Source organism: Arachis ipaensis, chromosome B7 (assembly GCF_059453495.1).
Source record: "Arachis ipaensis isolate K30076 ecotype BB chromosome B7, ASM5945349v1, whole genome shotgun sequence".
Taxonomy (NCBI): Eukaryota; Viridiplantae; Streptophyta; class Magnoliopsida; order Fabales; family Fabaceae; genus Arachis; species Arachis ipaensis.
In genome coordinates this window covers 133,272,178-133,299,272 of record NC_142442.1, presented here as the reverse complement: position 1 = coordinate 133,299,272, position 27,095 = coordinate 133,272,178, and the positions used below count along the sequence as shown (strand labels likewise).

The 27,095-nt window shown below is 37.1% G+C and overlaps 4 protein-coding genes and 1 pseudogene across 4 annotated transcripts; all 5 read right to left on the bottom strand.

The window, feature by feature from the left end:
• Positions 1–269: 269 nt before the first annotated feature.
• Positions 270–26,043, bottom strand: LOC107607756 (uncharacterized). Its single transcript, XM_088495036.1, has 8 exons — positions 25,872–26,043; positions 24,865–24,982; positions 2,366–2,489; positions 2,060–2,272; positions 1,835–1,927; positions 1,597–1,698; positions 1,143–1,493; positions 270–350 (listed from the first exon to the last, which is right to left on the bottom strand). The coding sequence occupies exons 1-8, from the start codon at positions 26,041–26,043 to the stop codon at positions 270–272; spliced, it is 1,254 nt and encodes a 417-aa protein (XP_088351162.1).
• On the bottom strand, positions 6,965–8,887 carry LOC148554203 (uncharacterized; annotated as a pseudogene).
• On the bottom strand, positions 11,740–14,595 carry LOC148554202 (uncharacterized). Its single transcript, XM_088494346.1, has 2 exons — positions 14,529–14,595; positions 11,740–13,616 (listed from the first exon to the last, which is right to left on the bottom strand). Exons 1-2 carry the CDS (start codon positions 14,593–14,595, stop codon positions 11,740–11,742), a joined length of 1,944 nt encoding a protein of 647 aa, XP_088350472.1.
• LOC148554201 (uncharacterized) lies at positions 16,404–19,259 on the bottom strand. Its single transcript, XM_088494855.1, has 2 exons — positions 19,193–19,259; positions 16,404–18,280 (listed from the first exon to the last, which is right to left on the bottom strand). The coding sequence occupies exons 1-2, from the start codon at positions 19,257–19,259 to the stop codon at positions 16,404–16,406; spliced, it is 1,944 nt and encodes a 647-aa protein (XP_088350981.1).
• LOC148554200 (uncharacterized) lies at positions 21,179–24,034 on the bottom strand. The gene is made up of 2 exons (XM_088494352.1): positions 23,968–24,034; positions 21,179–23,055 (listed from the first exon to the last, which is right to left on the bottom strand). Exons 1-2 carry the CDS (start codon positions 24,032–24,034, stop codon positions 21,179–21,181), a joined length of 1,944 nt encoding a protein of 647 aa, XP_088350478.1.
• Positions 26,044–27,095: the final 1,052 nt, after the last annotated feature.

The window sequence follows — 27,095 nt, the reverse complement described above, 5'->3', positions numbered from 1 at the left end:
TTTGTACCTAATTATGATGACAATTTAATGCTTTTTAAAATAAGATTGAAACTACCAATTTAAAGTGATATTTAATTCATACATGATCCAAAAGGCATAGTCATAAATCAAACATCATATGATGATTTTAATTCATACATGATCCAAAAGTCATAATCCAAGTCATGATTGAAATGTCATAATCCAAAAACAAAGTATCAAAGTAACATTTTTCAATAATACGTCTTAACATATAATTCTTAATATACGTCTTAACATATCAAGCAAGGTCATGCTTCCTTGTTGCTTGCTCCAGAAGACCTACTTCCTAACTCTTTTGGTGATGGAATCTCACTTTCCTGATCCAATCCCTACAACAAAAATATAACTATTATGAGCACAAGAAATGCAAGAAAAAGGTATATATTGATATACATTTATCATGTCTAATTACATAGCATTGATACATAGCAACTGAGCAAGTCAAGAATTAACAGTTGATAAAAGAACATATACTATCAATTCTGTATCTCACCCATAGTTTTCATTCACATATGCCCAGGGTTTTGATAAAAGAAGAATACATGATTGGAATTGATTCATGGCCCCTCCTAACTAGCTCCTCCCTCAGCCACACTCTTTACAATTGGAAAACTATACTTTGATCAGCACACTGTATACTATACTCAGTTATATAGGTTCCCTGTATCATTAGATATTTTCATTTGGGAAAATTAAATATCATTGAGCGCGTCCTAACCCGAAGGTTTGCTTGGCGTGAAGAGTGAGCAAACTTAAGGTTGATGGCAAAATTAAAATTATGACTAACCCTGTTTATTTATTTATTTGATATAGCTTTATTTAAAATATATAATTTGCAATTCAGTATTAAAAGGATATTTTACCCATCTAATGCAGAGCTGGATGAAATGAAGCCAATATCCCATTACTACCAACTACCAAGGTCCCATCTCCTTTTACATAGAAGATAGCAAGCAAGCAACCAATCAAAGTTCGATTAAAACATAATAGTATAGTCTTTCCTCAAAATATTAATGCAAAATACTGTACACACAAGACAAGGTTTACTATCATTCTAGCATAAGCTAGCACTACTACTAATTATATTAATAATATGAATCATAAGCAAAATATGAATGTACCTGTGAAACTTGTTGAGTAGGGAATATTCCAGCCAATTGTATTGGAATTTTACCTCCTTCCTTAGAAGCAATATAGGAGACTAGCGCTTGCAATTGCGCTTTAACGGCATCTAACTCTTCTTGTACATTTGGACCACAAGTAGATGATGTGCCAACATCATTTGAAGAACCTAAATTCATTTGACTAATCCTTGTAGTGTTGTTCTTGAAAGCAATTGTTGGAACAGCTCCCATACCTAAACCTCGAACACGACCAGGGTGCTCTTTTCCAAAAACTACTCCAAGAGCATCAAGAGGAGAATTAACAGTTGATTCCATCGGTTGTTGGCTACTATGTGCTTCAATCTTCTCCTACATATATAAAAAGAAAGAGAAAGAATCAAAAATAGTATTATCTTATAAAAAAGAAAGAAAAAGAAATACAAACAAGTTACTTATTGCACTTTAGTCTTACCGCTATTTCTTTAGCCTTTTCATTAACATAACTTCCATCTATTTTCTTGTGAGTGATGTCCCACATTTGAACCCTACTAACTTCTTTTCCCGTCTCGTCCGTCTAAAATTTAAGAAAAGTAGAAAGACTCGATCAAAAAATAGCAGCCTACTAACTTAGATTAGATATGCAGAAAATTAAGAGATGATGCATGCATTATATTTGAGATAGATTAGATATGCATGCATTAATTGATTACCAATTCAGCCCTTCTTCTTGCAATTGATTTAGCACCTGAAGTATGAGGAATTATTTGTTTTTGCCAAATTTCTTGATTCCTCTTACAAAGTTTCTGCAAGTTAAATTTGGACACAATTAAATAGAGACAAACATGCATTCAACTCTATATAAAATAAAATACAAGAGCAGGCAGCAACAATATCTGCTTCATATAAGGCTTTTTAGTAGGAGAGAAAGTACTTACCTGAGTTTCAGGCTTCAAACGATATTCTACAAATAGAGCCCACTGATCTGGAGCAATATCTTCTGGTGCATTATTTATGATCTCCGTTTTACTCAACCTCGGATCATAAAAATCATTCCAAAACTTTATCCTATGTTCCCTCCATTTTTTGCCAAGTGATTGCAGCAAAAATCGTTTGGCCAAGTTATCACTCACTTTGAAGTAAAATCGAGCCTTCAATATTATAACAAAGAATATATATTAACCAGCAAATATAACTAAATAATGGCAAAGAAATAAGCTTTAGAGTTTGAGTAATCTTCTTACTAGGAAAAAAATATTCCATTGATTTTCAAAAAAGCTTGCTGGAATGTCTGACCACTTTTCAAAACTGATTGGAAATGCTACACAATCAGTGGCCAATTGCCCACAAACTCCTGCAAGGAGTCCATGACGAACGTATTTTTGACGGTTTAGAATTCACAAATGAATTCTCGTTGCAAGTATAGTTTCTAAACCAAGCAATAATCCTTTCATACAAAAGATTATTTGTCACAAGTAACAAACCCCTAAATTCTATAAACCGAAGTATTGGAACCTCGGGTCGTTCTCCCTAGGAATTACAATGAAGTGTCTTGTTATTGGTTATGGATTGTATTTTGGGGTTTTGGGATAAGGGACATGAAATGTAAATGACAATGAAAATAAACTAACAACTAAAAAGCACTTGGCAAGGTTGTGAGAATTAGAAGTCCTATCCTAGTTATCCTCCTTGATTGTGACCACAATTGTCCATTGCTACCACTTAGTTAACCTCTAATAATGGAGGAAAGTCAAGTGGACGAATCAACTTGATTCCACAAGTCCTAGCCAACTCCCAAGGAAAAGACTAGCTTTAGTGGTATCTAAATCAATTAGCAACTTCTAATTATCAATCAACAAAGACATTAGATAACTCAAGCGTCACTAATTACTCTACCATAGCCAAGAGGAACAAAATCTATACTAAAATCCAACCAAGCATTTCATCAAACACTTGGAAGGCATAAAATAAAAGCAAAGTAAATTGACAACAAAAATAGAATCTAACAACAATTATGGCAATAAATTAACAACAACAATCAAAAGGAACACAATTATTATGAATTACCTCTAATTGAATTGAAAGAAAATAGAAGGAGCAAAAGTAGATCTACAACAAAACATAAGAACAACATAAAGGAAATTACAACAAAAGAATAGAAGAAGAATGAATGTAACAACAAGGAATTGAAAGGTAGAAGTAGAAGAAAGCAAAGATTAAAACCTAGATCTAAGAACTAAACCTAATCCTAATCCTAATTCTAGAGAGAAGAGAGAGCTTCTCTCTCTAGAAACTAACTCTCACTACTAAACTAAGCTAAAACTAAACTAATGGTAACTAACTTCTAAAGTATGAAAAGTATGTAAAAGTCTGTTGATTCCCTTTCAATCCTTGGCTTAAATAGCATCAGAAATGAGTTGGATTGGGCCCACAAGGCTTCTAAAATCGCTGGCCACGTTTGCATTAAGTGGGTCATGTGCCACCATCGGCGCGTCCGCATACCGTGCGCGTGCGCGCCCCTATGCGCGATGCAACTATGGCAAATCTTATATCGTTTCGAAGCCCCGGATGTTAGCTTTCCAACCCAACTGGAACCGCATCAATTGGACCTCTGTAGCTCAAGTTATGGTCGTTTAAGTGCAAAGAGGTCGGCTTGACAGCTTTCCGGTTCTTTCATTTCTTCGTGAGTTCTCCAACTTTTCATGCTTTCTTTCTTCATTCCCTTGATCCAATCTTTGCCTCCTAAACCTTAAATCACTTAACAAACATATCAAGGCATCTAATAGAATCAAGGTGAATTAAATTTAGCTATTTTAAGTCCTAAAAAGCATGTTTTCACATTCAAGCACAATTAAAGGAGAATATACAAAACCATGCTATTTCTTGAATAAATATGGGTAAAAGGTGATAAAATCCCCAAAAATCAATACAAGATAAATCCTACAAATGGGGTTTGTCAACCTCCCCACACTTAAACCAAGCATGTCCTCATGCTTAAGCCAAGAGAGAAACAAAGGGTATCAACATTTATTCAATATAAATAAACTATATGCAACCTAAACTATATGCAATTATCTAAATGGATGCAACTAAATGCAAAATGGTTTTACCTACTTGGTTAAAAATCAATCCTCCAAGTCATACATGCACAAGTAGGGTCAAGATCATATAACGATTCATGAATCCTACCAATTCGAATATCAAAATGAAGTTCAAGTAGACTTGCAAGAAGAACGCTCGTGAAAGCCGGAAATAAAGGAGTCGAGCATCGAACCCTCACTGGAAGTGTTTGCACTCTAGTCGCTCAAGTGTGTAGGGTCAATTCTCTCAATTCTCCCCTAATCATGCCTTCCAAGATTTGTTTTTCATCTAACAATCAACAATTATTCAATGCATGCATACATGTATCATGAGGTCTTTTCTTTAGGTTGTAATGGGGCTAGGGTCAAGGTAGGATCATATATGGCTAGTGGACTTAGGATTTGAATCTTTGATTAACTTAAGTTTTCCCACCTAACCTATATAATGACCTATACAATTAAGTACTAATCTAACTACCCCTTCCTCACTTTTTCACATACTCATGCATCCCTTTTCATTTCACAATACTTATGCATTGATCTTTATTGGACTTTACTTTGGGACATTTTGTCCCCTTTTTATTTCTTTCTTTTTCTTCTTTTCTTTTTCTTTTCTTTTTCTCTTTTTTTTTTCACATTTATTTTTTTCTTTTTTTTTTCTTTTTTTTTTCTCATTTTTTTTTCAAGAATATCAATGCATAAGGTCTTACATTTAATTAACGCATGAGTATGTACCCAATTCCCAATATTTACAATAATAATACAAAACTACCCTTTTATTCACCCAATGTCCCAAGGTTCCCACACTTGAATGATACTCACACACACTAGCCTAAGCTAATCAAAGATCCAAATAAGGACTTTTATTGTTTTCCGCTTTAAGGCTTGTAATGTGCTAAATTAAGAACAAAGTGGGTTAATCGTAGGCTCAAATTTGGCTAACAAAGGAAGATAGAAGGTAAGGCCATTTGGGTGAGTGAGCTAATGAAATGATGGCCTCAATCATATAAATGCATGAATGCACCAAATAATGGACATAAAGAATCAAACAAATCAAAGATCACAATCATAGGAAGAGAATAATGCACACAAGAAGGAAAAATAAGTGGTTATAAGATGTAACCACGCAATTAGGCACAAATCTCACTTGCTTATGTTCTTAGCTCAAAGACCATGTTCCAAAATAAATTCTTTCAAGCAAGTTCAACAAAAATTTTCAAATTGGTAGGTTACCCTAAAACGGTTTCTTGGAAAGAAAATCATCACCCTAACCAAGTAGTCCTAATAACAAAGAAGTGGTAAAAATATGTACAAATTCTAACTAACATGCAACCTATCATGCAATGCAATAGCTAATCTAATTAAAGAAAATAAAAAAAAATTTGGTGTTGAAAAGGAAATTTTTTTTTTTTACCCATGGAGATCGGTCAGACGACCTCCCCACACTTGAAAATTGCACCGTCCTCGGTGCATGCAAAGAAGAGAAAGGTGGACGGGTTGCTACAATTGATGAGCTTCTTCACAAGGCTGCGCGGAGGACTTGTTTGGTGCCCCATTTAAAAGCTTTTCCTTTCTCCCTTCTTGGTGGCCAACCTAAAAGGAAAGAAAATTAAGCCTATAACAAAGATATCAAGGCAATTAGAACATAGGCGGGGCTAATGCCAAATAAGAGTATGATTTCCTACTACATGTTAGCTAAGCATGTGAGTGAGAAAACAATGTAAGCTAAGGCATATCATTAAGCTCGATGCAAGAGTAAAGTTAAAGTATGAAGAGTGTGTTGAGCATCAAGTTCAAATGAGAAGAAGTGGGTCATGAAAGACAATATGAGGTCATATCAATGCACAAAGACACAAAAGTCATACACGATGAAGCATTGATTAAAAAGTTTCATCACCCAACAATATCAAACAAGTCAAGAAGCACCAAAATAATGTAAGAAAGTCTCAACAATTGAGTAGAAAAGTTCAACACCATTATTAAAATGGAAAACTTAGAAAATAAAATGAGAACAAGGTAAAAAAAAAAAACAAAACTAAAATGCAATGAATGAAAATAAGCAAATGGAATAAAAGAAAATGGAGGAAAAGAGAGAAAAAAATTTTTTTTTTGCTTTTTTTTTTAGTATTTTATTTATTTATTTATTTATTTATTATATTATTATTATTATTTTTTTATTAAAAAAATTTCATTTATATTAAAAGGAAAAAAAAATTTCAAAGAGAGGAAGGAGAAGAAAAAAAAAATTAGAAAGAAAGAAGAAGAGAGGAGGAAAGAGGAAGGAGAAAGGAGGAAGGAGAAAAGCAGGGAGCAAATCTACGCGCGCGCGCACAGCGCGCTTACGCGTGGATGCAGAAGGGACAATCCGCGCGCGCGCGCACAGCGCGCTTACGCGTGGATGAGCTTGTGCTCCCAGCACAATGCTGGCACAACGCGCGCACAACTCTCTGGTTTTTGTACCAGAAGTTGCGGAAGTGCAATGTGCGCGCACAGCGTGCTAACGCGCCGATGGCCGTTTTTTTTTTTTTTTTTTTGCACCAATCTCAGCATTCTAAACCTCCAAGCATCTACCAAAACACCCTGAAACCTTATTTAACATACTAAACTACCAATTAAACTCAACTATCTAAACAAAACATGAAATTAAACTAATTCTATCAATATGTACAAAAGAGAAAATGAAAGGATTTTACCATGGTGGGTTGTCTCCCACCTAGCACTTTTGTTTATTGTCCTTAAGTTGGACTTATGGGGAGCTCCTCATCAAGGTGGCTTGTGCTTGTATTCATCTTGGAACTCCCACCAATGCTTGGTTCTCCATTGTGCCCCAAGATTCTTCATGGATTGAGCCAAGTCTTGATGGAGTTCTTCACAAGCTTGGGGCTCCCAAAGTTGATCCTCTTCTTGTAATCCGGGATCCCACACTTTGTTTTCACACCCGTCTTGAGGTTGATCATCATTATTAGTCCAACCGGGTGGTGAGTGAGGTGAATTCTCTATATAGTGGCCAACAATCCTCCTAGATCCATCTAATTGAGCACTACTCCAACCTTTATATCTCATGTTTGATGCATCAACCATAATGAGCCTTGATTTACAACGCCAACCACGAAACATCTTTCGCTTACGCTTCATCCCACAAAGGATCCTAAGTTGACCATCCGTTTCAAGCAAGCCATACTCAAGTGGGACAATAAAGCTAATAGAAATGAATTTTACCCACTCAAGTGAAGGAGTAGATGGCCACCTAGGCAAAGATGCTTCCAAAGATCTTGACAAAGCATAACCAACCCCCGTTCTTTTATTTCTAGGGACTTCCACCTCTTCACAAGATTTCTCTAATTCAATCCTTTGTTCATTAATAATCAAACTATCTAAGCCTTTTCCCTTAATCAAACTATAATTGGGAGGGTGAAAGGAGTTTACCTCCACAACCTTTTCAAATGCACCGGGAGAAGGTTCTTCAAGTTCAAAGGATTCTCCACTACTAGGACTTGATGCTTGCTCTTTATTGCCATGGGAACTCAGTTCTTGCTCTATCCCATCCAAGTCTTCATATGGAATATGCCTTGGAAGGTGTGCACTTTCCTCCCTAGCATCAATTTCAATCATCTTGGAGGGGTTTTCTTCAACTCTATGTTCCCATGGAAGCTCCGCATCTCCTAAGTCTTCTACCACTTCTTCCTTGTCTTCAACAATTAAAGCTTCCTCCAATTGTTCCAATACAAAGCAACTTCCCTCATTTTCCGCCGGAGTTTCCAATCTCTCCTTCATGCTATGTTCTTCATTTGATTCTCCACATGTAGCCATGAGAGTTCCTTGAGTGTTCAAGCATTGGGAGGCTAATTGATTTGTTACCGCATCCAAGGCGGCCATGAAATTTTGCACATCCCTTTTCATCTCTTCTTGCCCTTGAACAAGAACACCAAGGGTTTCATCCCTTAGAGATTGGGGTGGGTGGAAGGTTTCATTAAATTGGGGGGAGGGTTCATAGTAGGAAGGTGGTTCTTCTTAGTAGAGTTGTGGTGGTTCTATGTTTTCCACTCTTTCCACTTGTTGCACAACACACTCCATGGTTGCTTGAAATTGATCCAATGCTTCCTTGAGACGATCCCTTGACTCTTGTTCCTCTTGGATAATATGATTAGGATCATGTGGCTCTTGGATCAATGGATATGAGTATTCTTCCATGGGAGGTTGTGGTGGAAAGTAGTATTCATCTTGTGGTTGAAAATTTTCATATATTGGAGGTGGTTCATCTTGGTAATAATGTGGAGGAGGTGGCTCTTGAAAATATTGATGTTGGAATGGTGGTGGTTCCATGTATGGTTCATATGGCTCATAAGGTGGTTGGTATGGTGGATAAGAATTAGGGTCATATGGAGGTATTTGGTGAAAATAGGCTTGTGAGTGTGGTTGAGGTTCATGTTGAGGATATGACTCATAGGCATATGGTGGTGGTTCTTGAAAGTCACAAGGAGATTCACCATAGCCATTGGGTTGGTATGCATCATAGAATGGCTCTTCTTCATAGTGCATTGGTGGAGGTTGTTGCCATGAAGATTGATCATATGTATATGGCTCCACCCACCTTTGGTCATCCCATCCTTGATGCACATCTTCATTGAAGTTCCCATTTCCTACAACATAGTTGTAATCACACTCATAGCCAAAGTGAGAATTCATAGTAAAAGTAAAAATAAGAAACAAAAGCTAACAAGAAATAATGAAACAAAGTCCTAGAACAAGCAAAACTAACAAGCAATCCAAAAATCAAGCTATTCACAATATTCACATATATACAATAACCAATAACATAACACCATTGCAACTCCCCGGCAACGGCGCCATTTTGACGAACGGATTTTTGACGGTTTAGAATTCACAAATGAATTCTCGTTGCAAGTATAGTTTCTAAACCAAGCAATAATCCTTTCATACAAAAGATTGTTTGTCACAAGTAACAAACCCCTAAATTCTATAAACCGAAGTATTGGAACCTCGGGTCGTTCTCCCTAGGAATTACAATGAAGTGTCTTGTTATTGGTTATGGATTGTATTTTGGGGTTTTGGGATAAGGGACATGAAATGTAAATGACAATGAAAATAAACTAACAACTAAAAAGCACTTGGCAAGGTTGTGAGAATTAGAAGTCCTATCCTAGTTATCCTCCTCGATTGTGACCACAATTGTCCATTGCTACCACTTAGTTAACCTCTAATAATGGAGGAAAGTCAAGTGGACGAATCAACTTGATTCCACAAGTCCTAGCCAACTCCCAAGGAAAAGACTAGCTTTAGTGGTATCTAAATCAATTAGCAACTTCTAATTATCAATCAACAAAGACATTAGATAACTCAAGCGTCACTAATTACTCTACCATAGCCAAGAGGAACAAAATCTATACTAAAATCCAACCAAGCATTTCATCAAACACTTGGAAGGCATAAAAGAAAAGCAAAGTAAATTGACAACAAAAATAGAATTTAACAACAATTATGGCAATGAATTAACAACAACAATCAAAAGGAACACAATTATTATGAATTACCTCTAATTGAATTGAAAGAAAATAGAAGGAGCAAAAGTAGATCTACAACAAAACATAAGAACAACATAAAGGAAATTACAACAAAAGAATAGAAGAAGAATGAATGTAACAACAAGGAATTGAAAGGTAGAAGTAGAAGAAAGCAAAGATTAAAACCTAGATCTAAGAACTAAACCTAATCCTAATCCTAATTCTAGAGAGAAGAGAGAGCTTCTCTCTCTAGAAACTAACTCTCACTACTAAACTAAGCTAAAACTAAACTAATGGTAACTAACTTCTAAAGTATGAAAAGTATGTAAAAGTATGTTGATTCCCTTTCAATCCTTGGCTTAAATAGCATCAGAAATGAGTTGGATTGGGCCCACAAGGCTTCTAAAATCGCTGGCCACGTTTGCATTAAGTGGGTCATGTGCCACCATCGGCGCGTCTGCGTACCGTGCGCGTGCGCGCCCCTATGCGCGATGCAACTATGGCAAATCTTATATCGTTTCGAAGCCCCGGATGTTAGCTTTCCAACCCAACTGGAACCGCATCAATTGGACCTCTGTAGCTCAAGTTATGGTCGTTTAAGTGCAAAGAGGTCGGCTTGACAGCTTTCCGGTTCTTTCATTTCTTCATGAGTTCTCCAACTTTTCATGCTTTCTTTCTTCATTCCCTTGATCCAATCTTTGCCTCCTAAACCTTAAATCACTTAACAAACATATCAAGGCATCTAATAGAATCAAGGTGAATTAAATTTAGCTATTTTGAGTCCTAAAAAGCATGTTTTCACATTCAAGCACAATTAAAGGAGAATATACAAAACCATGCTATTTCTTGAATAAATATGGGTAAAAGGTGATAAAATCCCCAAAAATCAATACAAGATAAATCCTACAAATGGGGTTTGTCAACCCTTTGTTAGCCAAATTTGAGCCTACGATTAACCCACTTTGTTCTTAATTTAGCACATTACAAGCCTTAAAGCGGAAAACAATAAAAGTCCTTATTTGGATCTTTGATTAGCTTAGGCTAGTGTGTGTGAGTATCATTCAAGTGTGGGAACCTTGGGACATTGGGTGAATAAAAGGGTAGTTTTGTATTATTATTGTAAATATTGGGAATTGGGTACATACTCATGCGTTAATTAAATGTAAGACCATATGCATTGATATTCTTGAAAAAAAAATGAGAAAAAAAAAAGAAAAAAAAATGTGAAAAAAACAAAGAGAAAAAGAAAAGAAAAGAAAAAGAAGAAAAAGAAAGAAATAAAAAGAGGACAAAATGTCCCAAAGTAAAATCCAATAAAGATCAATGCATAAGTATTGTGAAATGAAAAGCGATGCATGAGTATGTGAAAAAGTGAGGAAGGGGTAGTTAGATTAGTACTTAATTGTATAGGTCATTATATAGGTTAGGTGGGAAAGCTTAAGTTAATCAAAGATTCAAATCCTAAGTCCACTAGCCATGAAGAAAAAAAAATTAGAAAGAAAGAAGAAGAGAGGAGGAAAGAGGAAGGAGAAAGGAGGAAGGAGAAAAGCAGGGAGCAAATCCCCGCGCGCGCGCACAGCGCGCTTACGCGTGGATGCAGAAGGGACAACCCGCGCGCGCGCGCACAGCGCGCTTACGCGTCGATGAGCTTGTGCTCCCAGCACAATGCTGACACAACGCGCGCACAACTCTCTGGTTTTTGATCCAGAAGTTGCGGAAGTGCAATGTGCGCGCGCGCGCACAGCGTGCTAACGCGCCGATGGCCGTTTTTTTTTTTTTTTTTTTTTGCACCAATCTCAGCATTCTAAACCTCCAAGCATCTACCAAAACACCCTAAAACCTTATTTAACATACTAAACTACCAATTAAACTCAACTATCTAAACAAAACATGAAATTAAACTAATTCTATCAATATGTACAAAAGAGAAAATGAAAGGATTTTACCATGGTGGGTTGTCTCCCACCTAGCACTTTTGTTTATTGTCCTTAAGTTGGACTTATGGGGAGCTCCTCATCAAGGTGGCTTGTGCTTGTATTCATCTTGGAACTCCCACCAATGCTTGGTTCTCCATTGTGCCCCAAGATTCTTCATGGATTGAGCCAAGTCTTGATGGAGTTCTTCACAAGCTTGGGGCTCCCAAAGTTGATCCTCTTCTTGTAATCCGGGATCCCACACTTTGTTTTCACACCCGTCTTGAGGTTGATCATCATTATTAGTCCAACCGGGTGGTGAGTGAGGTGAATTCTCTATATAGTGGCCAACAATCCTCCTAGATCCATCTAATTGAGCACTACTCCAACCTTTATATCTCATGTTTGATGCATCAACCATAATGAGCCTTGATTTACAACGCCAACCACGAAACATCTTTCGCTTACGCTTCATCCCACAAAGGATCCTAAGTTGACCATCCGTTTCAAGCAAGCCATACTCAAGTGGGACAATAAAGCTAATAGAAATGAATTTTACCCACTCAAGTGAAGGAGTAGATGGCCACCTAGGCAAAGATGCTTCCAAAGATCTTGACAAAGCATAACCAACCCCCGTTCTTTTATTTCTAGGGACTTCCACCTCTTCACAAGATTTCTCTAATTCAATCCTTTGTTCATTAATAATCAAACTATCTAAGCCTTTTCCCTTAATCAAACTATAATTGGGAGGGTGAAAGGAGTTTACCTCCACAACCTTTTCAAATGCACCGGGAGAAGGTTCTTCAAGTTCAAAGGATTCTCCACTACTAGGACTTGATGCTTGCTCTTTATTGCCATGGGAACTCAGTTCTTGCTCTATCCCATCCAAGTCTTCATATGGAATATGCCTTGGAAGGTGTGCACTTTCCTCCCTAGCATCAATTTCAATCATCTTGGAGGGGTTTTCTTCAACTCTATGTTCCCATGGAAGCTCCGCATCTCCTAAGTCTTCTACCACTTCTTCCTTGTCTTCAACAATTAAAGCTTCCTCCAATTGTTCCAATACAAAGCAACTTCCCTCATTTTCCGCCGGAGTTTCCAATCTCTCCTTCATGCTATGTTCTTCATTTGATTCTCCACATGTAGCCATGAGAGTTCCTTGAGTGTTCAAGCATTGGGAGGCTAATTGATTTGTTACCGCATCCAAGGCGGCCATGAAATTTTGCACATCCCTTTTCATCTCTTCTTGCCCTTGAACAAGAACACCAAGGGTTTCATCCCTTAGAGATTGGGGTGGGTGGAAGGTTTCATTAAATTGGGGGGAGGGTTCATAGTAGGAAGGTGGTTCTTCTTGGTAGAGTTGTGGTGGTTCTATGTTTTCCACTCTTTCCACTTGTTGCACAACACACTCCATGGTTGCTTGAAATTGATCCAATGCTTCCTTGAGACGATCCCTTGACTCTTGTTCCTCTTGGATAATATGATTAGGATCATGTGGCTCTTGGATCAATGGATATGAGTATTCTTCCATGGGAGGTTGTGGTGGAAAGTAGTATTCATCTTGTGGTTGAAAATTTTCATATATTGGAGGTGGTTCATCTTGGTAATAATGTGGAGGAGGTGGCTCTTGAAAATATTGATGTTGGAATGGTGGTGGTTCCATGTATGGTTCATATGGCTCATAAGGTGGTTGGTATGGTGGATAAGAATTAGGGTCATATGGAGGTATTTGGTGAAAATAGGCTTGTGAGTGTGGTTGAGGTTCATGTTGAGGATATGACTCATAGGCATATGGTGGTGGTTCTTGAAAGTCACAAGGAGATTCACCATAGCCATTGGGTTGGTATGCATCATAGAATGGCTCTTCTTCATAGTGCATTGGTGGAGGTTGTTGCCATGAAGATTGATCATATGTATATGGCTCCACCCACCTTTGGTCATCCCATCCTTGATGCACATCTTCATTGAAGTTCCCATTTCCTACAACATAGTTGTAATCACACTCATAGCCAAAGTGAGAATTCATAGTAAAAGTAAAAATAAGAAACAAAAGCTAACAAGAAATAATGAAACAAAGTCCTAGAACAAGCAAAACTAACAAGCAATCCAAAAATCAAGCTATTCACAATATTCACATATATACAATAACCAATAACATAACACCATTGCAACTCCCCGGCAACGGCGCCATTTTGACGAACGGATTTTTGACGGTTTAGAATTCACAAATGAATTCTCGTTGCAAGTATAGTTTCTAAACCAAGCAATAATCCTTTCATACAAAAGATTGTTTGTCACAAGTAACAAACCCCTAAATTCTATAAACCGAAGTATTGGAACCTCGGGTCGTTCTCCCTAGGAATTACAATGAAGTGTCTTGTTATTGGTTATGGATTGTATTTTGGGGTTTTGGGATAAGGGACATGAAATGTAAATGACAATGAAAATAAACTAACAACTAAAAAGCACTTGGCAAGGTTGTGAGAATTAGAAGTCCTATCCTAGTTATCCTCCTCGATTGTGACCACAATTGTCCATTGCTACCACTTAGTTAACCTCTAATAATGGAGGAAAGTCAAGTGGACGAATCAACTTGATTCCACAAGTCCTAGCCAACTCCCAAGGAAAAGACTAGCTTTAGTGGTATCTAAATCAATTAGCAACTTCTAATTATCAATCAACAAAGACATTAGATAACTCAAGCGTCACTAATTACTCTACCATAGCCAAGAGGAACAAAATCTATACTAAAATCCAACCAAGCATTTCATCAAACACTTGGAAGGCATAAAAGAAAAGCAAAGTAAATTGACAACAAAAATAGAATTTAACAACAATTATGGCAATGAATTAACAACAACAATCAAAAGGAACACAATTATTATGAATTACCTCTAATTGAATTGAAAGAAAATAGAAGGAGCAAAAGTAGATCTACAACAAAACATAAGAACAACATAAAGGAAATTACAACAAAAGAATAGAAGAAGAATGAATGTAACAACAAGGAATTGAAAGGTAGAAGTAGAAGAAAGCAAAGATTAAAACCTAGATCTAAGAACTAAACCTAATCCTAATCCTAATTCTAGAGAGAAGAGAGAGCTTCTCTCTCTAGAAACTAACTCTCACTACTAAACTAAGCTAAAACTAAACTAATGGTAACTAACTTCTAAAGTATGAAAAGTATGTAAAAGTATGTTGATTCCCTTTCAATCCTTGGCTTAAATAGCATCAGAAATGAGTTGGATTGGGCCCACAAGGCTTCTAAAATCGCTGGCCACGTTTGCATTAAGTGGGTCATGTGCCACCATCGGCGCGTCCGCGTACCGTGCGCGTGCGCGCCCCTATGCGCGATGCAACTATGGCAAATCTTATATCGTTTCGAAGCCCCGGATGTTAGCTTTCCAACCCAACTGGAACCGCATCAATTGGACCTCTGTAGCTCAAGTTATGGTCGTTTAAGTGCAAAGAGGTCGGCTTGACAGCTTTCCGGTTCTTTCATTTCTTCATGAGTTCTCCAACTTTTCATGCTTTCTTTCTTCATTCCCTTGATCCAATCTTTGCCTCCTAAACCTTAAATCACTTAACAAACATATCAAGGCATCTAATAGAATCAAGGTGAATTAAATTTAGCTATTTTGAGTCCTAAAAAGCATGTTTTCACATTCAAGCACAATTAAAGGAGAATATACAAAACCATGCTATTTCTTGAATAAATATGGGTAAAAGGTGATAAAATCCCCAAAAATCAATACAAGATAAATCCTACAAATGGGGTTTGTCAACCCTTTGTTAGCCAAATTTGAGCCTACGATTAACCCACTTTGTTCTTAATTTAGCACATTACAAGCCTTAAAGCGGAAAACAATAAAAGTCCTTATTTGGATCTTTGATTAGCTTAGGCTAGTGTGTGTGAGTATCATTCAAGTGTGGGAACCTTGGGACATTGGGTGAATAAAAGGGTAGTTTTGTATTATTATTGTAAATATTGGGAATTGGGTACATACTCATGCGTTAATTAAATGTAAGACCTTATGCATTGATATTCTTGAAAAAAAAATGAGAAAAAAAAAAGAAAAAAAAATGTGAAAAAAAAAAAGAGAAAAAGAAAAGAAAAGAAAAAGAAGAAAAAGAAAGAAATAAAAAGAGGACAAAATGTCCCAAAGTAAAGTCCAATAAAGATCAATGCATAAGTATTGTGAAATGAAAAGCGATGCATGAGTATGTGAAAAAGTGAGGAAGGGGTAGTTAGATTAGTACTTAATTGTATAGGTCATTATATAGGTTAGGTGGGAAAGCTTAAGTTAATCAAAGATTCAAATCTTAAGTCCACAAGCCATGAAGAAAAAAAAATTAGAAAGAAAGAAGAAGAGAGGAGGAAAGAGGAAGGAGAAAGGAGGAAGGAGAAAAGCAGGGAGCAAATCCCCGCGCGCGCGCACAGCGCGCTTACGCGTGGATGAGCTTGTGCTCCCAGCACAATGCTGGCACAACGCGCGCACAGCGTGCTAACGCGCCGATGGCCGTTTTTTTTTTTTTTTGCACCAATCTCAGCATTCTAAACCTCCAAGCATCTACCAAAACACCCTAAAACCTTATTTAACATACTAAACTACCAATTAAACTCAACTATCTAAACAAAACATGAAATTAAACTAATTCTATCAATATGTACAAAAGAGAAAATGAAAGGATTTTACCATGGTGGGTTGTCTCCCACCTAGCACTTTTGTTTATTGTCCTTAAGTTGGACTTATGGGGAGCTCCTCATCAAGGTGGCTTGTGCTTGTATTCATCTTGGAACTCCCACCAATGCTTGGTTCTCCATTGTGCCCCAAGATTCTTCATGAATTGAGCCAAGTCTTGATGGAGTTCTTCACAAGCTTGGGGCTCCCAAAGTTGATCCTCTTCTTGTAATCCGGGATCCCACACTTTGTTTTCACACCCGTCTTGAGGTTGATCATCATTATTAGTCCAACCGGGTGGTGAGTGAGGTGAATTCTCTATATAGTGGCCAACAATCCTCCTAGATCCATCTAATTGAGCACTACTCCAACCTTTATATCTCATGTTTGATGCATCAACCATAATGAGCCTTGATTTACAACGCCAACCACGAAACATCTTTCGCTTACGCTTCATCCCACAAAGGATCCTAAGTTGACCATCCGTTTCAAGCAAGCCATACTCAAGTGGGACAATAAAGCTAATAGAAATGAATTTTACCCACTCAAGTGAAGGAGTAGATGGCCACCTAGGCAAAGATGCTTCCAAAGATCTTGACAAAGCATAACCAACCCCCGTTCTTTTATTTCTAGGGACTTCCACCTCTTCACAAGATTTCTCTAATTCAATCCTTTGTTCATTAATAATCAAACTATCTAAGCCTTTTCCCTTAATCAAACTATAATTGGGAGGGTGAAAGGAGTTTACCTCCACAAACTTTTCAAATGCACCGGGAGAAGGTTCTTCAAGTTCAAAGGATTCTCCACTACTAGGACTTGATGCTTGCTCTTTATTGCCATGGGAACTCAGTTCTTGCTCTATCCCATCCAAGTCTTCATATGGAATATGCCTTGGAAGGTGTGCACTTTCCTCCCTAGCATCAATTTCAATCATCTTGGAGGGGTTTTCTTCAACTCTATGTTCCCATGGAAGCTCCGCATCTCCTAAGTCTTCTACCACTTCTTCCTTGTCTTCAACAATTAAAGCTTCCTCCAATTGTTCCAATACAAAGCAACTTCCCTCATTTTCCGCCGGAGTTTCCAATCTCTCCTTCATGCTATGTTCTTCATTTGATTCTCCACATGTAGCCATGAGAGTTCCTTGAGTGTTCAAGCATTGGGAGGCTAATTGATTTGTTACCGCATCCAAGGCGGCCATGAAATTTTGCACATCCCTTTTCATCTCTTCTTGCCCTTGAACAAGAACACCAAGGGTTTCATCCCTTAGAGATTGGGGTGGGTGGAAGGTTTCATTAAATTGGGGGGAGGGTTCATAGTAGGAAGGTGGTTCTTCTTGGTAGAGTTGTGGTGGTTCTATGTTTTCCACTCTTTCCACTTGTTGCACAACACACTCCATGGTTGCTTGAAATTGATCCAATGCTTCCTTGAGACGATCCCTTGACTCTTGTTCCTCTTGGATAATATGATTAGGATCATGTGGCTCTTGGATCAATGGATATGAGTATTCTTCCATGGGAGGTTGTGGTGGAAAGTAGTATTCATCTTGTGGTTGAAAATTTTCATATATTGGAGGTGGTTCATCTTGGTAATAATGTGGAGGAGGTGGCTCTTGAAAATATTGATGTTGGAATGGTGGTGGTTCCATGTATGGTTCATATGGCTCATAAGGTGGTTGGTATGGTGGATAAGAATTAGGGTCATATGGAGGTATTTGGTGAAAATAGGCTTGTGAGTGTGGTTGAGGTTCATGTTGAGGATATGACTCATAGGCATATGGTGGTGGTTCTTGAAAGTCACAAGGAGATTCACCATAGCCATTGGGTTGGTATGCATCATAGAATGGCTCTTCTTCATAGTGCATTGGTGGAGGTTGTTGCCATGAAGATTGATCATATGTATATGGCTCCACCCACCTTTGGTCATCCCATCCTTGATGCACATCTTCATTGAAGTTCCCATTTCCTACAACATAGTTGTAATCACACTCATAGCCAAAGTGAGAATTCATAGTAAAAGTAAAAATAAGAAACAAAAGCTAACAAGAAATAATGAAACAAAGTCCTAGAACAAGCAAAACTAACAAGCAATCCAAAAATCAAGCTATTCACAATATTCACATATATACAATAACCAATAACATAACACCATTGCAACTCCCCGGCAACGGCGCCATTTTGACGAACGGATTTTTGACGGTTTAGAATTCACAAATGAATTCTCGTTGCAAGTATAGTTTCTAAACCAAGCAATAATCCTTTCATACAAAAGATTGTTTGTCACAAGTAACAAACCCCTAAATTCTATAAACCGAAGTATTGGAACCTCGGGTCGTTCTCCCTAGGAATTACAATGAAGTGTCTTGTTATTGGTTATGGATTGTATTTTGGGGTTTTGGGATAAGGGACATGAAATGTAAATGACAATGAAAATAAACTAACAACTAAAAAGCACTTGGCAAGGTTGTGAGAATTAGAAGTCCTATCCTAGTTATCCTCCTCGATTGTGACCACAATTGTCCATTGCTACCACTTAGTTAACCTCTAATAATGGAGGAAAGTCAAGTGGACGAATCAACTTGATTCCACAAGTCCTAGCCAACTCCCAAGGAAAAGACTAGCTTTAGTGGTATCTAAATCAATTAGCAACTTCTAATTATCAATCAACAAAGACATTAGATAACTCAAGCGTCACTAATTACTCTACCATAGCCAAGAGGAACAAAATCTATACTAAAATCCAACCAAGCATTTCATCAAACACTTGGAAGGCATAAAAGAAAAGCAAAGTAAATTGACAACAAAAATAGAATTTAACAACAATTATGGCAATGAATTAACAACAACAATCAAAAGGAACACAATTATTATGAATTACCTCTAATTGAATTGAAAGAAAATAGAAGGAGCAAAAGTAGATCTACAACAAAACATAAGAACAACATAAAGGAAATTACAACAAAAGAATAGAAGAAGAATGAATGTAACAACAAGGAATTGAAAGGTAGAAGTAGAAGAAAGCAAAGATTAAAACCTAGATCTAAGAACTAAACCTAATCCTAATCCTAATTCTAGAGAGAAGAGAGAGCTTCTCTCTCTAGAAACTAACTCTCACTACTAAACTAAGCTAAAACTAAACTAATGGTAACTAACTTCTAAAGTATGAAAAGTATGTAAAAGTATGTTGATTCCCTTTCAATCCTTGGCTTAAATAGCATCAGAAATGAGTTGGATTGGGCCCACAAGGCTTCTAAAATCGCTGGCCACGTTTGCATTAAGTGGGTCATGTGCCACCATCGGCGCGTCCGCGTACCGTGCGCGTGCGCGCCCCTATGCGCGATGCAACTATGGCAAATCTTATATCGTTTCGAAGCCCCGGATGTTAGCTTTCCAACCCAACTGGAACCGCATCAATTGGACCTCTGTAGCTCAAGTTATGGTCGTTTAAGTGCAAAGAGGTCGGCTTGACAGCTTTCCGGTTCTTTCATTTCTTCATGAGTTCTCCAACTTTTCATGCTTTCTTTCTTCATTCCCTTGATCCAATCTTTGCCTCCTAAACCTTAAATCACTTAACAAACATATCAAGGCATCTAATAGAATCAAGGTGAATTAAATTTAGCTATTTTGAGTCCTAAAAAGCATGTTTTCACATTCAAGCACAATTAAAGGAGAATATACAAAACCATGCTATTTCTTGAATAAATATGGGTAAAAGGTGATAAAATCCCCAAAAATCAATACAAGATAAATCCTACAAATGGGGTTTGTCAACCCTTTGTTAGCCAAATTTGAGCCTACGATTAACCCACTTTGTTCTTAATTTAGCACATTACAAGCCTTAAAGCGGAAAACAATAAAAGTCCTTATTTGGATCTTTGATTAGCTTAGGCTAGTGTGTGTGAGTATCATTCAAGTGTGGGAACCTTGGGACATTGGGTGAATAAAAGGGTAGTTTTGTATTATTATTGTAAATATTGGGAATTGGGTACATACTCATGCGTTAATTAAATGTAAGACCATATGCATTGATATTCTTGAAAAAAAAATGAGAAAAAAAAAAGAAAAAAAAATGTGAAAAAAACAAAGAGAAAAAGAAAAGAAAAGAAAAAGAAGAAAAAGAAAGAAATAAAAGAGGACAAAATGTCCCAAAGTAAAATCCAATAAAGATCAATGCATAAGTATTGTGAAATGAAAAGCGATGCATGAGTATGTGAAAAAGTGAGGAAGGGGTAGTTAGATTAGTACTTAATTGTATAGGTCATTATATAGGTTAGGTGGGAAAGCTTAAGTTAATCAAAGATTCAAATCCTAAGTCCACTAGCCATGAAGAAAAAAAAATTAGAAAGAAAGAAGAAGAGAGGAGGAAAGAGGAAGGAGAAAGGAGGAAGGAGAAAAGCAGGGAGCAAATCCCCGCGCGCGCGCACAGCGCGCTTACGCGTGGATGCAGAAGGGACAACCCGCGCGCGCGCGCACAGCGCGCTTACGCGTCGATGAGCTTGTGCTCCCAGCACAATGCTGACACAACGCGCGCACAACTCTCTGGTTTTTGATCCAGAAGTTGCGGAAGTGCAATGTGCGCGCGCGCGCACAGCGTGCTAACGCGCCGATGGCCGTTTTTTTTTTTTTTTTTTTTTTGCACCAATCTCAGCATTCTAAACCTCCAAGCATCTACCAAAACACCCTAAAACCTTATTTAACATACTAAACTACCAATTAAACTCAACTATCTAAACAAAACATGAAATTAAACTAATTCTATCAATATGTACAAAAGAGAAAATGAAAGGATTTTACCATGGTGGGTTGTCTCCCACCTAGCACTTTTGTTTATTGTCCTTAAGTTGGACTTATGGGGAGCTCCTCATCAAGGTGGCTTGTGCTTGTATTCATCTTGGAACTCCCACCAATGCTTGGTTCTCCATTGTGCCCCAAGATTCTTCATGGATTGAGCCAAGTCTTGATGGAGTTCTTCACAAGCTTGGGGCTCCCAAAGTTGATCCTCTTCTTGTAATCCGGGATCCCACACTTTGTTTTCACACCCGTCTTGAGGTTGATCATCATTATTAGTCCAACCGGGTGGTGAGTGAGGTGAATTCTCTATATAGTGGCCAACAATCCTCCTAGATCCATCTAATTGAGCACTACTCCAACCTTTATATCTCATGTTTGATGCATCAACCATAATGAGCCTTGATTTACAACGCCAACCACGAAACATCTTTCGCTTACGCTTCATCCCACAAAGGATCCTAAGTTGACCATCCGTTTCAAGCAAGCCATACTCAAGTGGGACAATAAAGCTAATAGAAATGAATTTTACCCACTCAAGTGAAGGAGTAGATGGCCACCTAGGCAAAGATGCTTCCAAAGATCTTGACAAAGCATAACCAACCCCCGTTCTTTTATTTCTAGGGACTTCCACCTCTTCACAAGATTTCTCTAATTCAATCCTTTGTTCATTAATAATCAAACTATCTAAGCCTTTTCCCTTAATCAAACTATAATTGGGAGGGTGAAAGGAGTTTACCTCCACAACCTTTTCAAATGCACCGGGAGAAGGTTCTTCAAGTTCAAAGGATTCTCCACTACTAGGACTTGATGCTTGCTCTTTATTGCCATGGGAACTCAGTTCTTGCTCTATCCCATCCAAGTCTTCATATGGAATATGCCTTGGAAGGTGTGCACTTTCCTCCCTAGCATCAATTTCAATCATCTTGGAGGGGTTTTCTTCAACTCTATGTTCCCATGGAAGCTCCGCATCTCCTAAGTCTTCTACCACTTCTTCCTTGTCTTCAACAATTAAAGCTTCCTCCAATTGTTCCAATACAAAGCAACTTCCCTCATTTTCCGCCGGAGTTTCCAATCTCTCCTTCATGCTATGTTCTTCATTTGATTCTCCACATGTAGCCATGAGAGTTCCTTGAGTGTTCAAGCATTGGGAGGCTAATTGATTTGTTACCGCATCCAAGGCGGCCATGAAATTTTGCACATCCCTTTTCATCTCTTCTTGCCCTTGAACAAGAACACCAAGGGTTTCATCCCTTAGAGATTGGGGTGGGTGGAAGGTTTCATTAAATTGGGGGGAGGGTTCATAGTAGGAAGGTGGTTCTTCTTGGTAGAGTTGTGGTGGTTCTATGTTTTCCACTCTTTCCACTTGTTGCACAACACACTCCATGGTTGCTTGAAATTGATCCAATGCTTCCTTGAGACGATCCCTTGACTCTTGTTCCTCTTGGATAATATGATTAGGATCATGTGGCTCTTGGATCAATGGATATGAGTATTCTTCCATGGGAGGTTGTGGTGGAAAGTAGTATTCATCTTGTGGTTGAAAATTTTCATATATTGGAGGTGGTTCATCTTGGTAATAATGTGGAGGAGGTGGCTCTTGAAAATATTGATGTTGGAATGGTGGTGGTTCCATGTATGGTTCATATGGCTCATAAGGTGGTTGGTATGGTGGATAAGAATTAGGGTCATATGGAGGTATTTGGTGAAAATAGGCTTGTGAGTGTGGTTGAGGTTCATGTTGAGGATATGACTCATAGGCATATGGTGGTGGTTCTTGAAAGTCACAAGGAGATTCACCATAGCCATTGGGTTGGTATGCATCATAGAATGGCTCTTCTTCATAGTGCATTGGTGGAGGTTGTTGCCATGAAGATTGATCATATGTATATGGCTCCACCCACCTTTGGTCATCCCATCCTTGATGCACATCTTCATTGAAGTTCCCATTTCCTACAACATAGTTGTAATCACACTCATAGCCAAAGTGAGAATTCATAGTAAAAGTAAAAATAAGAAACAAAAGCTAACAAGAAATAATGAAACAAAGTCCTAGAACAAGCAAAACTAACAAGCAATCCAAAAATCAAGCTATTCACAATATTCACATATATACAATAACCAATAACATAACACCATTGCAACTCCCCGGCAACGGCGCCATTTTGACGAACGGATTTTTGACGGTTTAGAATTCACAAATGAATTCTCGTTGCAAGTATAGTTTCTAAACCAAGCAATAATCCTTTCATACAAAAGATTGTTTGTCACAAGTAACAAACCCCTAAATTCTATAAACCGAAGTATTGGAACCTCGGGTCGTTCTCCCTAGGAATTACAATGAAGTGTCTTGTTATTGGTTATGGATTGTATTTTGGGGTTTTGGGATAAGGGACATGAAATGTAAATGACAATGAAAATAAACTAACAACTAAAAAGCACTTGGCAAGGTTGTGAGAATTAGAAGTCCTATCCTAGTTATCCTCCTCGATTGTGACCACAATTGTCCATTGCTACCACTTAGTTAACCTCTAATAATGGAGGAAAGTCAAGTGGACGAATCAACTTGATTCCACAAGTCCTAGCCAACTCCCAAGGAAAAGACTAGCTTTAGTGGTATCTAAATCAATTAGCAACTTCTAATTATCAATCAACAAAGACATTAGATAACTCAAGCGTCACTAATTACTCTACCATAGCCAAGAGGAACAAAATCTATACTAAAATCCAACCAAGCATTTCATCAAACACTTGGAAGGCATAAAAGAAAAGCAAAGTAAATTGACAACAAAAATAGAATTTAACAACAATTATGGCAATGAATTAACAACAACAATCAAAAGGAACACAATTATTATGAATTACCTCTAATTGAATTGAAAGAAAATAGAAGGAGCAAAAGTAGATCTACAACAAAACATAAGAACAACATAAAGGAAATTACAACAAAAGAATAGAAGAAGAATGAATGTAACAACAAGGAATTGAAAGGTAGAAGTAGAAGAAAGCAAAGATTAAAACCTAGATCTAAGAACTAAACCTAATCCTAATCCTAATTCTAGAGAGAAGAGAGAGCTTCTCTCTCTAGAAACTAACTCTCACTACTAAACTAAGCTAAAACTAAACTAATGGTAACTAACTTCTAAAGTATGAAAAGTATGTAAAAGTATGTTGATTCCCTTTCAATCCTTGGCTTAAATAGCATCAGAAATGAGTTGGATTGGGCCCACAAGGCTTCTAAAATCGCTGGCCACGTTTGCATTAAGTGGGTCATGTGCCACCATCGGCGCGTCCGCATACCGTGCGCGTGCGCGCCCCTATGCGCGATGCAACTATGGCAAATCTTATATCGTTTCGAAGCCCCGGATGTTAGCTTTCCAATCCAACTGGAACCGCATCAATTGGACCTCTGTAGCTCAAGTTATGGTCGTTTAAGTGCAAAGAGGTCGGCTTGACAGCTTTCCGGTTCTTTCATTTCTTCATGAGTTCTCCAACTTTTCATGCTTTCTTTCTTCATTCCCTTGATCCAATCTTTGCCTCCTAAACCTTAAATCACTTAACAAACATATCAAGGCATCTAATAGAATCAAGGTGAATTAAATTTAGCTATTTTGAGTCCTAAAAAGCATGTTTTCACATTCAAGCACAATTAAAGGAGAATATACAAAACCATGCTATTTCTTGAATAAATATGGGTAAAAGGTGATAAAATCCCCAAAAATCAATACAAGATAAATCCTACAAATGGGGTTTGTCAGTCCAGCTGCTTCTCCTATTGCTGCATGATGCTTATCAAAATTGACGACTATGCACAAACCTTCTGGCAAATTATGCACATCCTTCGCTAATAAATGAAGGCGTGTACTATTTTCGTATTCATCTAAAATAGACAAATGAGTATAAATAAATGAGTAAATGAGCGACTAAAGAATAAAATAAATAAAATTCGCTTTACTAATAAAATGGTAAAGTCTTATTTAATTAAAGCCCTAAAATACAGTTTAGTTAATGTTAATCTACTTTAATTTTTTGGGTATTGCTGCCAGAATTTTGTTCCCTTCCCATTAGAACATTACTCTGATCTGTTGCTTCTTTTTTTTTGGACAGAAAAATTTCATTAATAATAGGCCTAGCCTTTTACATAGATTTATCATTACAAAGCACTATTCTATATTAAACCAATAGTTTTAAACAATGAAAAACTAACTATACAGCATTAAATCACTTCAGATTATGTAGCATTCTGCACCAGACCACTAATATTCATTAAAGCTGGCACTCCGATCTATTCTAACATGGATATGATAGTTTTTCTCTGTACACTCCGATCTGTTCTAGCATTCTGCACCAGACCACTAATAATTCATTAAAGCCTTGCTATTCCTTCAGAGCTAATCAAAATCTTTCAAGAAGGTGATAGAGGAGCCTCTTAGACTGAGTAGTTTGCATCTAATTTCGTTATTCTTTTCGGGCTTTTAAGTCCCGTTTTAATACCCAAAAAAAAGCCTTGATGTATGGTGCTACTCCCTAGGTTCAAAAGTAGATCTAAATGATTTTTAATTCTTGTACTACAAGTCTACAAACTTGAGACTTATTCATGGGCATAAAGAAAAGTAGTATCTTTTCAGATTTCTAATGCTATTGATAATAATAACATAATAAAATATCTATACATACCTATGGCATCAACAGTCCAATGATGTTTAGATTCACGTCCACGTTTACGTTTAGGTTCGGATGGATGCTCAGAAGAATTTGAAGCTACCGACTTGTCTCGGGATGAACTTGCAGCTGCTGCCGACTTGTCTCGGGAGGAACTTGCAGCTGCCGACTTGTCCCGGGAGATCGATGCTCAAAAGCGAAATCCAAAAACTTGTTTAGACCATCTTTATACTCGTGCGTGTTTCGTGGTTTTCCAATCCATGACTTATCGATTGACATGACGAAGAGGGACTACAAAGAGGAATATTAAAAAATCTATTCATTAAAAATAAATCTCTCTCTCTCTCTCTCTCTTTCTCTCTCTCTCTCTCTCATATTTACTAGGCAACTAACTAGTATACATCAGCAGGCGCTATTATAAAAAGAAATTCTTGTGTGTGGAAATTAGATATCAAACAAATACTTAAATAGTATTCTAAAAGAAATTATAAAAAAAATTATAATTACCTCTTTCAAATGATAATTTTGTGGCTATTACAGTGGCTTTATGAACTTTTCCTTCTCAAGTAGTTGTATATATGCAAATTAATTTTTTTCTACAAGATAAAAAGAGACAAAAAATAAAGCAAATATATTATTCTCAAATTATAATTTATAAAAACAATTCGTATAAAATTCGTATTATATTAACTAACTAACTAATTAGTTTTATATTCATATATTATACTGTTTTATTTATTATTTAATTAAACAGATTATATTACAACAATATGTGGTTGTCAAGCTAATGGGTGCAGAGTACAAACTGTTAGTAACTTAGTATTATAAGGTTTAGTGTAACTGGTGGAGTCCAAACTCCAAACTGTAATATATTCATACTTGATTACAATCCCAGTGACATACAAATAGATATAGGCCCCACCTATATATATTCACATGATTTAGATAACATCACATACGTATACATTACAAATAGAGCTATATTCCATCCCTAATATGAATAAGAAATTAAAGGACACACTTTTATATAACTCCAAGACCAATTATGCACCTTGATACTTATCTTCAATAATGACAAACAGCTACAAATAATAATAATAATAATAATAATAATAATAATAATAATAATAATAATAATAATAATAATAAATAGTTATAATAAAACAGAAAAACCATAGAAAGGACATTATATATATATATAATTGATTGAACACATAATAATAACAAAAACAAAATATATATATATAAGGAAAAATAACAAAAAGAGCATGCATTCAATTCAGGCACTGCTGCTCTTCACTCAGAAAGGGAAGTCTTGGTCTTCAAGTGAT